Source organism: Plecotus auritus (genome assembly GCF_963455305.1).
Source record: "Plecotus auritus genome assembly, chromosome: 10".
Taxonomy (NCBI): domain Eukaryota; kingdom Metazoa; phylum Chordata; class Mammalia; order Chiroptera; family Vespertilionidae; genus Plecotus; species Plecotus auritus.
The window spans coordinates 43,362,048-43,377,842 of NC_137785.1; the positions used below are offsets into that span (position 1 = coordinate 43,362,048).

Sequence of the window (15,795 nt, forward strand, 5' to 3'; positions counted from 1 at the left end):
CTCCCGGCCACAACACACTCTTCTTTTACTAATCAATATTTTTTTTAACTCTCAGGATAAGTTAAGCTTTTAATGGAATAGAAAAAAAAAAAAGATGATCTTCACACATATAATACCAAGGAATTCAGTGTTTTTAAAAAAAATCAATTTTTTTTTAGATAGCATTTATTTCTGAGAAACTCAAAATCGCTCTTAGTGTCATTTATCTTCCCAACATCACAGGGAAGGTGGGCTTCCAGCTTCCCTTCTCCAGGCCCCTCCAACTGATAACAAACAGATGTTTCTTGCCGAGGGAGAATCAAATCACGGTGTCTGTCCTGATGTGCAAGGCTGAGGCAGGACAGATGGCTGGCAGTGGGGCCCGAAGCTGGGGAGGGCGGGCTGACTTTCACTGGCAGCCAAAAGAGGAGAGAGGATGACCCCTCCCGTCAGGGCGGCCACAGGAAAAGAAAAGAACTTCTAGACCTGAATTCACAGAAATGAGAGAAGTGAATGGTGTGTCCTTGACCCTAGTTATTTCTCATGGAGCTAGAAATTAAGTGCAAGAAATATTTGACCACAATTTACCTGGGTTCTGAGCTGTAGGCTTAGCTAGGAAAAAAACACAACTATTAATTAAAACTATTTCTTGCTCTGGCTGGTTTGGTTCAGTGGTTAACGTTGGCCTGTGGACTGAAGGGTTCCGGGGTCAATTCAGTCAAGGGCACATACTTCGATTGCAAGCTTGGTCCTTGGCCCCAACTGATGTGTGCCTCTAACATTGATGTTTTTCTCTCGCTGTCTTTCCCCCGCCCCCCTTCCACTCTCTCTAAAAATCAATGGGAAAAAATATCCTTGGGTGAAGATTAAAAAACAAAACAAAAACTATTTCCTAATGCTTAGTAATTTCTATAAGAATGAATCAGCAGTTTTAATATTGTATATTAAGTTGAAATTTAATAAAAGGTATTTCTATTTCTTCCCACTGTAGTTAATTTCTAAGTTAGCGTAATTTGATTTCTATAACATTAACACATATAGTATTTACTAGGAAATCCAGCAAAAATCCCAGTTGAAATATGAAGAGTTTCATTTTCACCTATGAGACTTACACTTGAAATAACTTTGATGCTATAAGGGCAGTCAACTCAATAAACACTAGCTTTCTGAGACAGGACTGAGGGGAAAACACATTCTATAGCAGATCACTCAGAGCAGCGGTTGCCAACCGGTGGGCCGCGGACCACTGGTGGTCCGTGAGGTCCGAAAGGGTGGCGACCACTGACTTAGAGCACACATTTGGCTCCTCGGAACCAGAGCTTGCTGACTTAAGATGATGTGAAAGAATCAAAAGATGGCATCATGAAACCTTTGTGGAAAGGAAAAGTCCCATTTTAACACTTAGTTGGGTCATTCAATAGATTAGCAAAAACAACAACAATAGATCCTTGACGTGCTTTCTGTTCTTGAAATGTACCAAAAATTGCCATAAAGAGTGAAATCCAGAGATATCTGAGAATGAAAGGGGAGGTGGTGAGAAAGGGGACGCTGCTGTATCAGTACATAAGTTCTCCTCTGGTCCCTGCCCACCTCCTTCCTCTGTAATCCAGTAGGGCCCTCCAGTGCCCACCTCTCATTGTCCTGGCCTGGTCAGCTGACTCTTTTGCTCCACTGCTGTGAACGCTACACATACAACTGGACTCACCTCACACCTGCTGGAATGGCTGCCATCAATAAATCAACAAACAACAAGTGCTGGCGAGGATGTGGGGAAGAGGGAATGCTAATACACTGCAGGTGGGAACACAGATTGGTGCAGTCACTATGGAAAACAGTATGGAATTTACTAAAAAAATTTAAAATGGAACTACCATTTGGCCCAGCAATCCCACTTTCAGGAATATATACTAAGAAGCCTGAAACACCAATCTGAAAGAATGTATGCACCCCTATGTTCATAGCAGTGCTATTTACAATTCCTAAGATCTGGAAACAGCCCAAGTGCCCATCAGTAAATGAGTGGGTAAAATGGCTGTGGTATGTTTACACAATGGAATACGATGGAGCTGTAAAAAAAGAAGGATCTCTTAGCCTTTATGACAGAATGGTTGTTGGACCCTGGAGAATTTTATGCTAAGTGAAATAAGCCAGTCAGAGAAAGACTAATATCACATGGTCTCACTTATATGTGGAATCTAATGAACAAAATAGATCCAGAGGCACGGATGCATGGAACAGACCTTTGAAGAAGCTCAGAGGGGAGGGGTGGGGAGATAGGAAGAGATTAACCAAAAAACTTATATACATACTAGAGGCCCGGTGAATGAAATTTGTGCATGGGGTGGCGGGGGTCCCTCAGCCCGGCCCGAACCCTCTCCAATCCAGGACCCCTCGGGGGATGTCCGACTGCCGGTTTAGGGACTGCTGGCTCCTAACCACTTACCTGCCTGCCTGCCTGATTGCCCCTAACCACTCTGCCTGCCTGCCTGATTGCCCTTAACCACCTCTGCCTCGGCCCCTGCCACTGTGGCTTTGTCCAGAAGGACATCTGGAAAATGTCCGGTCTAATTAGCATATTACCCTTTTATTAGTATAGATATGCATAGCCCATGGACACAGACAATAGTGTGGGATGGTCTGGGATGGGGCAGGGACTGGGTGGAGAGGGGCAAAGTGGGGGAAATTGGGGGATATCTGTCAGCAATATCTGTAATACTGTCAACAATAAAAATATTTTTTTAAGAAACTGAATTGGAAGCAATGCTTCCTAAGCAATTCACCAAACCCATCAACTCCCATGCTTTCCACCAAACACACCAATTAATTGGATAAAGACTAGAAAGGGCAACTTCTCTGTAGGATTTTCTTTAATTATTCTTTACACAAGGTCCACAAGGCACCAAAGGAGAGTGGGGCTGTTAAAAAGAGCAGTGACTGTGTGGGAAATGGCTGTCTCTACAAGGAGCAATGACAAAAGGTGATAAAACTGAACAATGATCATGGTGAATGGTTGCTAATTGGGACCAATGACTCTGAGGAGCTGTCATGAGTCAGCAGAAAACTACGATCCTATTCATTCTGACAGGGACTTTTATAAAATTAAAAATATCTGACAAATACTGAAATCAAATGTTAGCATTCATTCAAATGTCAATAATTTATGGATAGGAGAAGGACTCTGCTATTTTAAATATACTTAAATTTAGAAAATGTTTTCCAAAACCAAGAATACTTCAATTACTGGATTAGAAATTCTGCAAAAAGAATATATTATCCCTGTTCAAAAATTAGTTTACAAGGGAGGAAAAATGGCGGTGGAATAGACAGACGTGTTCTGAGCCTTGTCCCGGAGTAGAAAGAAAGAACAGCTGAGGGTCGCACGAGGAGTGTTTGTTGGCAAGTTAAGGGACAACTAAACTCCAGAAGAAGGTGGGGGACTGCTAGACGGGGTTCCCCTGACCTGACAGCCCCCACTGCGGCTGTGACCCCTCCCGGAGCTGCGGGCTTGGACGCGGAATCTGCGCCATCTTGAACGGGAAAGTGAAGCTTATCGGAAGCCTGAAAATCCACAACTGCGGCACCCACGGAACAGCTGCGAGCCCCAGAACACCGGTCCCCAATTGGCGCAAGCATGCAGATTCAGAGGAACTCTACACCCCACCACAGAAAGGTCAGATTTCGCCTAGGATAAGGTGAGGTCTCTGGTCCCAGCGCGAGAGAGGAACGCGCGTTTTGTGGGAGCTGGAGGACCAGGAAAGTCTGAGCCTAGAAAAATCCATGGCTGTTGGGGCTGGCGTGATCCGTGAATGTGGAAGGGGGTCCTCAGAGCTGCTAACAGAAGGGATCTCTAAAAAGCAACTCATTTTGATCTGACGTGCAGGGACAGCCTAAGAATTTCAAAGGTGTGCTGGCTGCTTAGACTTACACGCAGACCTATTGTCCACACGCTTGGGCTTTTTCCTCTTGAAATTCTTGCTTCTGATTACTAAGCCCAATACATAGGATCACCCAGTTGGGGACACCCTGGGAGACTGCAGGGGAAAGTTGTTTTTCTGGAACCTGGGGATCGGAGCGGGGAGTGACCATCGGAGAGCCAGCTCTGAGGCAGCCCACTCCCACAAACCAGTAGTGAGTGCCACAGGGAAAGAAGGCTCTAACACTCCCTAGAGAGGCCATAGATAAACCCGGAAGTCAATCCAGAAACACTGCCACCCAGGGGCTGAATCACAAATTGACTCTTGTGTAATCAAAAATAAAGGAATACGAGAAATTAAGACACACCACCTGCTTAAAATCAGGACTGGCTTACAACACTGAAGAGTAGTGGAACGCAGGGAACTGCAATACTGTCTGCACTGAGAAACAGGCATGCCAAACAGAACAACAGAGGAAGTGAATGACCTTCACTACTCCACATTTTATTTTTATTTTTTATTTTTTTATTTTCATTTTTTGCATCTTTTACTCAAGAAACCAATTTTTTTTCTTTTTTCTCACTTAATTTTACTTTTATAATTATTATATTTTTATTTTCAATCCGAATTATTACTACTGCTATTTTAACTTTTTTTTTTAAAGTGTCATTTTATTTTCTCTTCATTTTACTTTGGGATTAGTGTTCTACATTCTATTTTCATCTTTCCTTTAGCATCGTTTTACTTTATCTCAACTCTACCTTTATGCCATCACACTCTTCCTAACATTCCCCTTTTTGGTGTCCTGTTTATCTTACCCCTTTCCTGCTTTAGATTTCCCCTATTCTTTCTGTTTACCCCCTGTTAAAATTTCACCCTACTTATATATCTAATCTCCAATCCTGTGCTCCAAGTCCTTACACACCTCTCTCTTCGCTGTCTTAACTATCCAAAAAATTGTTTTTCTCTCTGTCCTTTTGTTGTTGTTTGCTTGAATGTTGATTATATCGAATTTTTATGCTTTTTTGTGAGATTGTTTTGCTTATTCTTCTTTTGTTTGTTTATTTTTTGTTTGTTTTGTGCTTCTGTTTTCCCTTGCCTCACTCAATATTAGTTGGTGTTGTAGTTTGTATTAATCTCCAGGTACTTGTTGCTGGCATTTGCTGGGATTAGTGATTGTTCTATTGGAGTTTTATCCCCATATATATAGTTTGTTCCCCTTTCTCTCTTAGTCTCTTTCTTGTCTCTCTTACTTTTTCTTTTCCTTTTCCCAATTTCATTTTGACACTCCTTTTTCTTTCTTTCTTTCTTTCTTTCTTTTTCCTCTTCTTCTTTCTCTCCTATCCCCTAATTTGCCTTTCTCTGGTGGTCACCTTTATTGGAGGTTATTAATATCGTGAATACATTTCTGTTCAGTGCCTTGTGTGTTGTACCTGGTAGTGCTGTATTTTGTGCCTTTAAATCAACGCAGGAGAGAGAGAACTACATAACCAGACACCCAGAGAAGAGAGACCATGGGGAGACAAAGAAACAGCCCGCATATGAAAGAAAAGCAGGCATCACCAGAAAAGGAAGTAAACGAAATAGAGGCAAGCAACCTTCCAGAGAAAGAATTCAGATAAATGGTCATAAGGAGGCTGAAAAGAATGGAAGACAAATTCGACAATATGAGCAAGAACCAAGAGGAAATGAAGAAGAACCAAGAAGAAATGAAAAATGATATCGCTGCTGTAAAGAACTCAATAGAAAGCATCAAGAGTAGACTAGAAGAAGCAGAGGACCGCATCAGTGAGCTAGAAGACAAGATGGGAAAAAATACCCAAGTAGAGCAACTCCTAGAAAAAAAAATTAAAAGGCAGGAGGAGAGCCTAAGGGAACTTTGGGACAACACGAAACAAAACAACATCCGCATAATAGGGGTTCCAGAAGGAAAGGAAGCTGAGCAAGGAATAGAAAACCTGTTTGAAGAAATAATGACAGAAAACTTCCCTGATATAGGAAAGAAAAAACCCACACAAATCCAAGAAGCTCACAGAGTCCCAAGCAAAATGAACCCCAAAAGACCGACGCCAAGGCACATCATAATTAAATTGGCAAACACCAACAACAAAGTAAGAATCTTAAAAGTGGCAAGAGAGAGACAGAAAGTTACATACAAAGAAACCCCCATCAGACTAGCAACTGATTTCTCAACAGAAACTCATCAGGCCAGAAGGGAATGGAATGAAATATACAAAGTCATGCAAAGGAAGGGTCTGAATCCAAGAATACTGTACCCAGCAAGGCTATCAATCAAAACTGAAGGTGAAATCAGGAGTTTCACAGACAAAAAAGGACTAAGGGAATTTATTACCACCAAACCAGCAATGCAAGAAATGCTAAAGGGTCTGCTGTAAAAAAAAAAAAAGAAAGAAAGAAAGAAATAGGAAGCGAAGAAGGAACACGGGGTAAAGAATAAAAATGGCGACAAATAAGTACCTATCAATAATAACTTTATTTTTTTATTTTTTTTAAATATATATTTTATTGATTTTTTACAGAGAGGAACAGAGAGGGATAGAGAGTTAGAAACATCGATGAGAGAGAAACATCGATCAGCTGCCTCCTGCACACCTCCCACTGGGGATGTGCCTGCAACCAAGGTACATGCCCTTGACCGGAATCGAACCTGGGACCCTTCAGCCCACAGGCCGACGCTCTATCCACTGAGCCAAACCGGTCAGGGCAATAATAACTTTAAATGTAAACGGATTAAATGCCCCAATCAAAATACATAGGGTAACGGATTGGATAAGAAAACAAGACCCATATATCTGCTGTCTACAAGAAACCCACCTCAAAATAAAAGACGCACACAGACTGAGGGTGAAGGGATGGAAAAAGGTTTTCCAGGCAAATGGAACTAAAAAAAAGCTGGGGTAGCAATACTTATATCTGACAAATTAGATCTCAAAGTGAAGGACATAACAAGAGATAAGGAAGGCCACTTCATAATACTAAAGGGAGCAATCCAACAAGAAGAAATAATTCTGGTAAACATATAGGCACCCAATACAGGAGCACCCAAATACATAAAAAAACTCCTGGAGGATATCAAGGGAGAGATTGACAGCAATACAATCATAGTAGGAGACTTTAATACCCCACTATCACCACTGGACAAATCCTCTAAACAAAAAATCAGCAAAGAAACATCAATCCTAAATGACTCACTAGACCAGATGGAATTAATTGACATCTTCAGAACATTTCACCCCAAAGCCACAGAATATACATTCTTCTCAAGTGCACATGGGTCATTTTCAAAGATAGACCATATATTGGGACATAGGCAAAGTCTCTTCAAATTCAAGAAGATAGAAATCATATCAAGCATCTTCTCAGACCACAGTGGCATAAAACTGGAAATCAACTACAATAAAAACAACCCAAAGAAATCAAAAACATGGAGACTAAACAGCATGCTATTAAACAATGATTGGGTTACCAGAGAGATTAAGGAAGAAATAAAAAACATCATGGCAACAAATGACAATGAAAACACTACAATCCAAAATCTATGGGACACAGCGAAAGCAGTCTTGAGAGGGAAGTTCATAGCTCTACAAGCCTACTGCAAAAAACAAGAAACAATGGTAATAAATTACCTAACCCAACAACTCAAAGAGTTAGAAAAAGAGCAACAAGAAAAGCCCAGTGTAAGCAGAAGGAAGGAAATAATAAAGATCAGAGCGGAGATAAACGACCTAGAGACCAAAGAAACAATACAAAAGATCAACAAAACCAAGAGCTGGTTCTTTGAAAGGATAAACAAGATTAATGAACCTCTAGCCAGGCTCACCAAGAAGCAAAGAGAGAGGACCCAAATAAACAAAATCAGAAATGAAAGAGGTGAAAAAACAACAGATCCCGCCGAAATACAAAGGATTGTTAAAAAATACTACGAACAACTCTATTCCAACAAACTGGACAACCTGGAGGAAATGGACATATTCCTAGAAAAATATAACCTTCCAAAACTCAATCAGGAAGAATCTAAACAGCTCAATATGCCAGTAACTATGGAAGAAATTGAAGCAGTCATCAAAAAGCTTCCGGCAAACAAAAGCCCGGGGCCAGACAGCTTCACAGGAGAGTTTTACCAAACATTCAAGGAAGAACTAAAACCTATCCTCCTCAGACTATTCCAAAAAATTCAAGAGGAAGGAACACTTCTAAGCTCCTTCTATGAAGCCAGCATCACCCTAATACCAAAACCAGATAAAGACAACACAATGAAGGAGAATTATAGGCCAATATCCCTCATGAACGTAGATGCCAAAATCCTCAACAAAATTCTAGCAAATCGGATCCAGCAGTACATCAGAAAGATCATACACCATGACCAAGTAGGGTGTATCCCAGGAATGCAAGGATGGTTCAATATCCGAAAATCAATAAATGTGATACATCACATAAACAAATTGAAAGATAAAAATCACATAGTCATATCAATTGATGCAGAAAAAGCATTTGACAAAATCCAACACCCTTTCTTGATAAAAACTCTCAACAAGGTGGTAATAGAAGGATCATACCTCAACATAATAAAAGCTATATGTGACAAACCCACAGCCAACATCATACTCAATGGGCAAAAACTAAAACCATTTCCCCTAAGAACAGGAAGAAGACAGGGATGCCCACTCTCACCACTCCTGTTCAACATAGCACTGGAAGTATTGGCCATTGCAATTAGACAAGAAGAAGAAATAAAAGGCATCCAAATTGGAAAAGAAGAAGTAAAGCTGTCCTTATTTGCAGATGACATGATATTGTACATAAAAAACCCGAAAGACTCCATCAAAAACTAACAGACTTAATAAATGAATTTGGCAATGTAGCAGGATACAAAATTAACGCCAAGAAATCTATGGCATTTCTATACACCAACAGTGAACTTACAGAAAGAAGAAACTAAAAAAGCAATCCCATTTACCATAGCACCAAAAAAATTAAGATACTTAGGAATAAACCTAACCAAGGAGGTAAAAGACCTATACGCGGAAAACTAAAGGACACTGAAAAAAGAGATAGAGGAAGATGTAAACAGATGGAAGAACATACCATGTTCATGGATTGGTAGAATCAACATCATTAAAATGTCCATACTACCCAAAGCAATCTATAGATTCTATGCACTCCCCATTAAAATACCAACGGCATATTTCACAGACCTAGAAAGAACTCTCCAAAAATTCATCTGGAATAAAAAAAGACCCTGAATAGCCACAGCAATCCTGAGAAAGAAGAATAAAGTAGGAGGGATCTCAATACCAGATTTCAAGCTGTATTACAAAGCCACTGTCCTCAAAACAGCCTGGTACTGGCACAAGAACAGACATATAAATCAATGGAATAGAATTGAGAATCCAGATATCGACCCGAACCACTATGCGCAATTAATATTTGACAAAGGAGGCATGAACATACAATGGAGTCAAGACAGTCTCTTCAATAAATGGTGTTGGGAAAATTGGACAGATACATGCAAAAAAAATGAAACTAGATCACCAACTTACACCATACACAAAAATAAACTCAAAATGGATACAGGACTTAAATATAAGACAGGAAACCATAAAAGTACTAGAGGAATCCACAGGCAGCAAAATCTCAGACATATGCCTAAAGAACTTCTTCAGTGATACTGCCCCTAGGGCAACGGAAGCCAAAGAGAAAGTAAACAAATGGGACTACATCAAAATAAAAAGCTTTTTCACAGCAAAAGAGACCATCAACAAAACAAGAAGAAGTCCCACTGTATGGGAGAACATATTTGCAAATGTTATCACTGATAAAGGTTTAATCTCCAACATCTACAGGCAGCTTATACAACTTAATAAAAGGAAGATAAATGATCCAATAAAAAAAATGGGCAATGGACCTAAATAGAACCTTTTCGAAAGAAGACAGAAGGAAGGCCAAGAGACACATGAAAACATGTTCAAAGTCACTAATTATCTGAGAGATGCAAATCAAAACGACAATGCAGTACCATCTCACACCTGTCAGAATGGCTATCATCAACAAATCAACAAACGACAAGTGTTGGCAAGGATGCGGAGAAAAAGGAACCCTCGTGCACTGCTGGTGGGAATGCAGACTGGTGCAGCTACTGTGGAAAACAGTATGGAGTTTCCTCAAAAAACTGAAAATGGAACTCCCATTTGACCCAGTAATCCCACTCCTAGGAATATATCCTAAGAAACTAGAAACACCAATCAGAAAGGATATATGCACCCCTATGTTCATAGCAGCACAATTTGCAATAGCTAAGATTTGGAATCAGCCTAGGAGCCCGTCAGCAGATGACTAGATCAGAAAACTATGGTACATCTACACAATGGAATACTATGCTGCCATAAAAAAGAAGGCATTCTTACCATTTGTAGGCACCTGGATTGAATTAGAGAACATTATGCTGAGTGAAATAAGCCAGTCAATGAAAGAAAAATACCACATGATCTCACTCATTTGGGGATAATGAAAAACAGTATAAACTGATGAACAAAAAGATAGATACAGAGGCAGTAAAGCATCAAACAGACTGTCAAATTACAGCGGGAAGGTTAGGGAGAGGTGGGGGAAATAAGAGATCAACGGAAGGACTTGTATGCATGCATATAAGAGTAACCAACGGATTGAAAACATTGAGGGGTGAGGGCATGTATGGGAGTGGGGGGGGGCAATGGTAAGATATGTACACATATAATACCTTAATAAAAAAAAATAAAAAAAAGAATATATACATACATAAATAAATAGAGAGATATACATACTATAAAAAAAATTAGTTTACAGAAGACTAGCAAATCTGTCACTACAAAATACACAGAAATAAGACAGACTTATTTTATATCTATCTTTGCCTCACTCTTTAATTTCTACCTTTGGCAAATACTACCTTAATGTATTTCGTACAACCTTATCCACTATGTTAAAATATTGCTAGAAGGAAGAGAGAATAAAAACAAGCATACCAACAAATTTGTAGCCAAAAGGGTTCAAATTACATATGAGGAAGCATTTTCAGTGACAGAGTCATGTGAAAGGTGTTTCTTGAGATGTGGGGCTGGGCTTACATGCAGCTCAGTAAGGAGATCTCCGGGGCAATAAATATATTTGCTTGCTTACCAAACCACATGCATATTGTTTTTCTTAGTCAACAGAATGCCTACCATGAAAAGGAGTTGCAGATGAGAATAACATAGTTAAACGCAATTGAACCAGGTAACTGCCTGCTTCTGGTGGTCATTTCCAAAGGCTTGTTGCAAAGGCAATGCTGTATTTTAATCCCACGAGAGTCCCACAGTGTACTACTCACCATGTGTGCCTGAAATAATCCAGGGATGAGGGACTGGTTAGAGAGGTTGATGATCCTGGAGGACTCCTTTAGGACGTAGATCTTGCCAAAATCCACCTGGTCGGGATAGACGTAGATAACCGGGCCTTCTCCGATGCTCCTTAACTGACACACCTGCGTTCCCAGAGAGAGAAGGAACAAGGGGACGGCTGAAAACGGCTGGCCTTGAAATTTGATTGAAACAAAAGTTTCTAGCCACCTCTTCAGTAAAAAGCAGGGGCACAAAAGGGTGCTCAGGAGAACTGACCTCCCTCCCCCTGGTACTCTGCGGTCAGAGGGACACAGGGATGGCCATGCCGGTCAGACCTTTGAATCCAGTCTGAAATCCCTCCAGGATGGTCTGCTTCCCTGGGTCAGCCCGGAGCTGTGCACCGAGGGGAAACCAGATAACGGTCCTCTATATGCCACCCGGTACTCCAGCTTCAACAACACTCAGCATGGGGCTGAGGACTGGCACTTAAGAATAGGAAGTGGCCTGGCTGGCGTGGCTCAGTGGTTGAGCATCGACCTATGAATCAGGAGGTCCCGGTTCGATTCCGGGTCAGGGCACAAGCCCCGGTTGAGGGCTTGAGTCCCAGTGTGGGGCATGCAGGAGGCAGCCGATCAATGATTCTCTCTCATCATTGGTGTTTTTATCTCTCTCTCCCTCTCCCTTCCTCTCTGAAATTTATAAAAATATATTAAAAAAAAAAAAAGAATCGGAAGTGGCAGGATTGAGCCACGTCCTGCTGCTTGTCTAGTGGCTGTCCGCCACACACAGCTGTGCAGTGGGGGCTGAGATCCACCTTGCTCCACGCCCTCGCCCTGTGTCCTCAGCCAGAAAATGGGCCTTTTTCTTTCATAAAGTGCTGGCTGCTCAGCAAGTGGCCCTCACACGAGCTGCATTTTCAATAAAAAATACTTTTTTAAAAAAGAGAATCACTCATTTAAAAAAATATATACAGGTGTGCTCTCCTGGCTGCAATTCCGATTTGGTAGGTCTGGAGAGGGTCAGGCATATCTCTGTGTGAAAAACTCCTTAAAGGAGTTTAAGAACAAGTGCTACAAACACCACTACTTTTGGAGTTATCCGCAAATAGATTCCCAACGTACCGTATTGCTAGTTTCATGGAGTGAAAATGTAGAATTTTAAAACGACAAACAACGGGAGGATATGCAAATATGGCATGTGCCTTAAAAGCGGAGGCTTGGAGGTTTGGTAAGAAGTGCAATCTGAAAACTGTCTCTCACCACAGGGTGGTCCTGGCTCCCGAAGACGGAGATGTAAACTGTGGACCTGTGTTCCCCAGTGACCTGGGTCTCCAAGATCAGAGGTATGTGGACGGTGCTTTGGGGAGGGATGATTCCATAGGGGCTGGGACTAGAGAGCAACACAGCGGGCGAGTCCTCATCTACCTGGTGGGAGAGACAAGCCAGAGAGATAACAAGCCCCTGGCAGGATGGAAAATCGATAGCATATTAGATTATTTTGAAACAAGTGTTGTCCTGTGTCCATGGAGGTCCTTTAGAAATGTCTCATTGTTCAAGCAAGTATGTAGGGATGAGCACCCCAATTTTGCCCAAAGGGAGTTTGGTTGAGTGTGCATAAGGCTCTAAATTCAAAGTGCACAGCCCAGCAGGATGTAGAGATTATCCACAACACGAATCGGTTCAGGACAGCAGCTGCCCATGGCCACCTTCCCCACCTGGCCCTCCACGCCCCCACATCTTACTCCCTCCACCTTGGCCCTTTGTGTTCCACCGAGAGAGGCCTCCAGTACTTCCCAAACACATGGCGCTGCCCCTACCTCCAGTTCTTTGCACGTGTTTCCTCTTTCTGGAATGCCTGCTCCCTTCGGCCTGCCTACACCCTCACCCTGAACTCCCCAGGGATCCCTGGTGCCCTGGAGTCGGAGCACCCTGCAGTCCTTTTCCACAGCCCACACTATCGATGTGTCCATGGTCACCATGGGTTGGACACTTCTTAGGGCACAACCTGAGCCTCTTCTCAATGCCCACTTTCTGGCCCCAAACATATGCTCAGTACATGTTTTTTAAATGGGGAAATAGGTGGGCAAATGAATGAATGTTGTCCAGTGTCTACCAATGAACACTGCTCAGCCTATCACTAGCTCTTGTACAATGACAACAACCACTAACAAAACCTTGAAAATCCCATGGCCAAATAAGTTTAGGTAATTCTGGGAAGCACTCCTCCGAAGCTCAGCTCCTGGAGGACGACAGAGCATGCAGTTTTACCTGTCCGGAGCACCCCGCAGTCTTTCCCCGCCTGCACTGGTTTAACGTGGCCTAATCTAACGGCACGTCCCTCTGCGGCTGCACGCTGTCCTGCCTTGTTGGAGCTTGAGGCAACAGGAAAACCAGTAATACTGATTCTGTCTTTATATAAACTTTTTATATTTTGTTCATCATGGACTTTTCATTAATATTGATTTCATAAAATGTGGCATGAAAATGTTAATCTTGATTATTTTGGATTTTTTGGCTCCACCTTAAATACTGTGCTTGAGGCAAGCGCCTCACCCTTTCCCCAGCCCAGTTGTGCAGAAATACCTTCCCCATCACCCCTGATGCAGGCTCTGCTCAGAGTTCTTGAGGTGACCTGCACTGCGTAGGGCTGGCCTGTTGTGCTGTTAAGCATCTGAAAGTTGGAGAAGTTGTCCCCTGTGGCCCCCCACCCTTGCCTTCTGGTTTTGTCTCAGAGAAGCCCACGGAATAGCTGCAATCCCATCTTTTACATACCAGCCCTTCGACTAATGAAGGGTAGCTATTTTGGCAGGGTTAAGTCTTGTCTGTTCCAGATTAAATACTACGTATGCTCCTCAGATGACTTGGATTTTCAGATCACATAGATTGCCACTCTGGTTACCTGGAACACGATTCTTTTTTTTTTTTTTTCCAGGTTTCTATTACAAAAATACAATGTCAAGATCTGAAGACAAATTTCTGGGTTGATGGTGGCCACCTCCTTTCTCTGGCTAAACACACGTTTCTCTGATAGGCCTAAACCTGCCTTGGTTCTGTGGTCCCCACATTCGTCTTTTAACTCATTTTGAACTTTAGCCAAATAAAACCCCCATTTGATTTTGTTTGCATGAATTTTTATCAGAGTACTGTCCTTACAGAACTGAGTTTAAACCCAAATGCACTCTGGGTAAACTGCATCTCATTAGGAACCTTCCATTCCTCCGGGTTGTACAGATCTTTTAAAATCTCTAGTCCATACACATTTGACGGCTTAGTCTCCCACCTGGCCAGGTGTAGTGGCATTGGACAATCTATTTCATAAAATATTAAGAGGCACTTTCTCCTTTCTCACTCCTGTCTATCTCTAGCCTTCTAGTCCAGGATATAAATATTGCATTACCTTATCTTAGTGAAGCGGTTCACGTCACGGCCATGGACATAAATGAAAACTCCCAGCTCTGCCTCGTTCCCCGTGCATGGTTAATTCCCAGGCAATTATCTGCAGGTGCAACTTCTGTGTGTTGGCTTACCTGACGCTTTCTTTATCAAAGGCAATTTTCCTGGGAAATTAGCAACTGCTTACACCTGCAGCTGCTCACGCATGCAGGTGGCAATCCAGCTGTAGCTTTATAACCCCATCCCCAGGGTTAAAAGTCAGAATTGCACAAGGTCGTGTGTTTAGGAATATGGCTCCTAAGGAGGCTATCTCTTTCTTATTGAGGGAATCCAACTGCAGAAACATCAACACTGAAAAAGGATCAAGTAACTCACCTGGGGCAGGACCTCGTAGCATCCTGGGAGGTCATCCGGATTGACAAGCTGGATGGTTTTCTCGTACGGGTACTTCAGGAAGCAGCGCCCGAAGTCCACCTCTGCATTAGCCATGTGGAGGGCAGGTACAATACACCTGCTCAAAGGAAGGAGCCCATTAAAGAATTTAAAAGGATAGAAAGCTTGTTTACATATGGAGAACGAAGAGTCCCAAGTTAAACACATTTGTTACTGTCACATCGTATTTTAATCTAATAACTACATTAATCACTTTCATATCTTCTCTCCTTGCCTTCCCTCTCTCCCTTAGCCCCCAGTCATAATTTTTTAATCAAAAAAGGGCTGGAAGCAAGACTCCTTAAACAGCTGTCGTCTGTGGGTAATGACTAACATTCCCATTGTTTTTCATACTAGCCTTCCTTTGGCAAGGGACCCCCATAGGACAGGTTCCTTAGGGTAGTGAAGCTGTTTTCCTGTCAAACAGGGGCAATGCCACCAGCATGGGGTCGTAACTAGCTGTGACACTTTGGACCAGCCAGAGTCCCCCGAGGGCTGGTAACAGCTCACACCAGCTAAATAATGGTAATAATTCTAATTCCTATGCAGAACAGCTGTCTTGGATCAGCAGGCAAGGCAGCTGCTCGACCCAGAGCTGGCGCGGTGACAATAGGGGATGTAGTGGAGGAGAGCGAGGGAGGGGTGTGTGCTGGAGAGGGAGGAATTGAAGCCCTGTGTGTGCAGCTGGTCTATCATTAGGTG

The 15,795-nt window shown here is 42.3% G+C and overlaps 1 protein-coding gene across 1 annotated transcript in view; it reads right to left on the bottom strand.

Moving 5' to 3' along the window:
- Nucleotides 1–15,795, bottom strand: part of HYDIN (HYDIN axonemal central pair apparatus protein) — a gene marked incomplete at its 5' end in the record, with an annotated part of 303,461 nt that overhangs the window by 186,159 nt on the left and 101,507 nt on the right. The window contains 3 exon segments of the mRNA XM_080643807.1: nt 11,260–11,412; nt 12,529–12,693; nt 15,037–15,172. Of these exon segments, the coding sequence (XP_080499933.1) occupies nt 11,260–11,412; nt 12,529–12,693; nt 15,037–15,172 (454 nt within the window).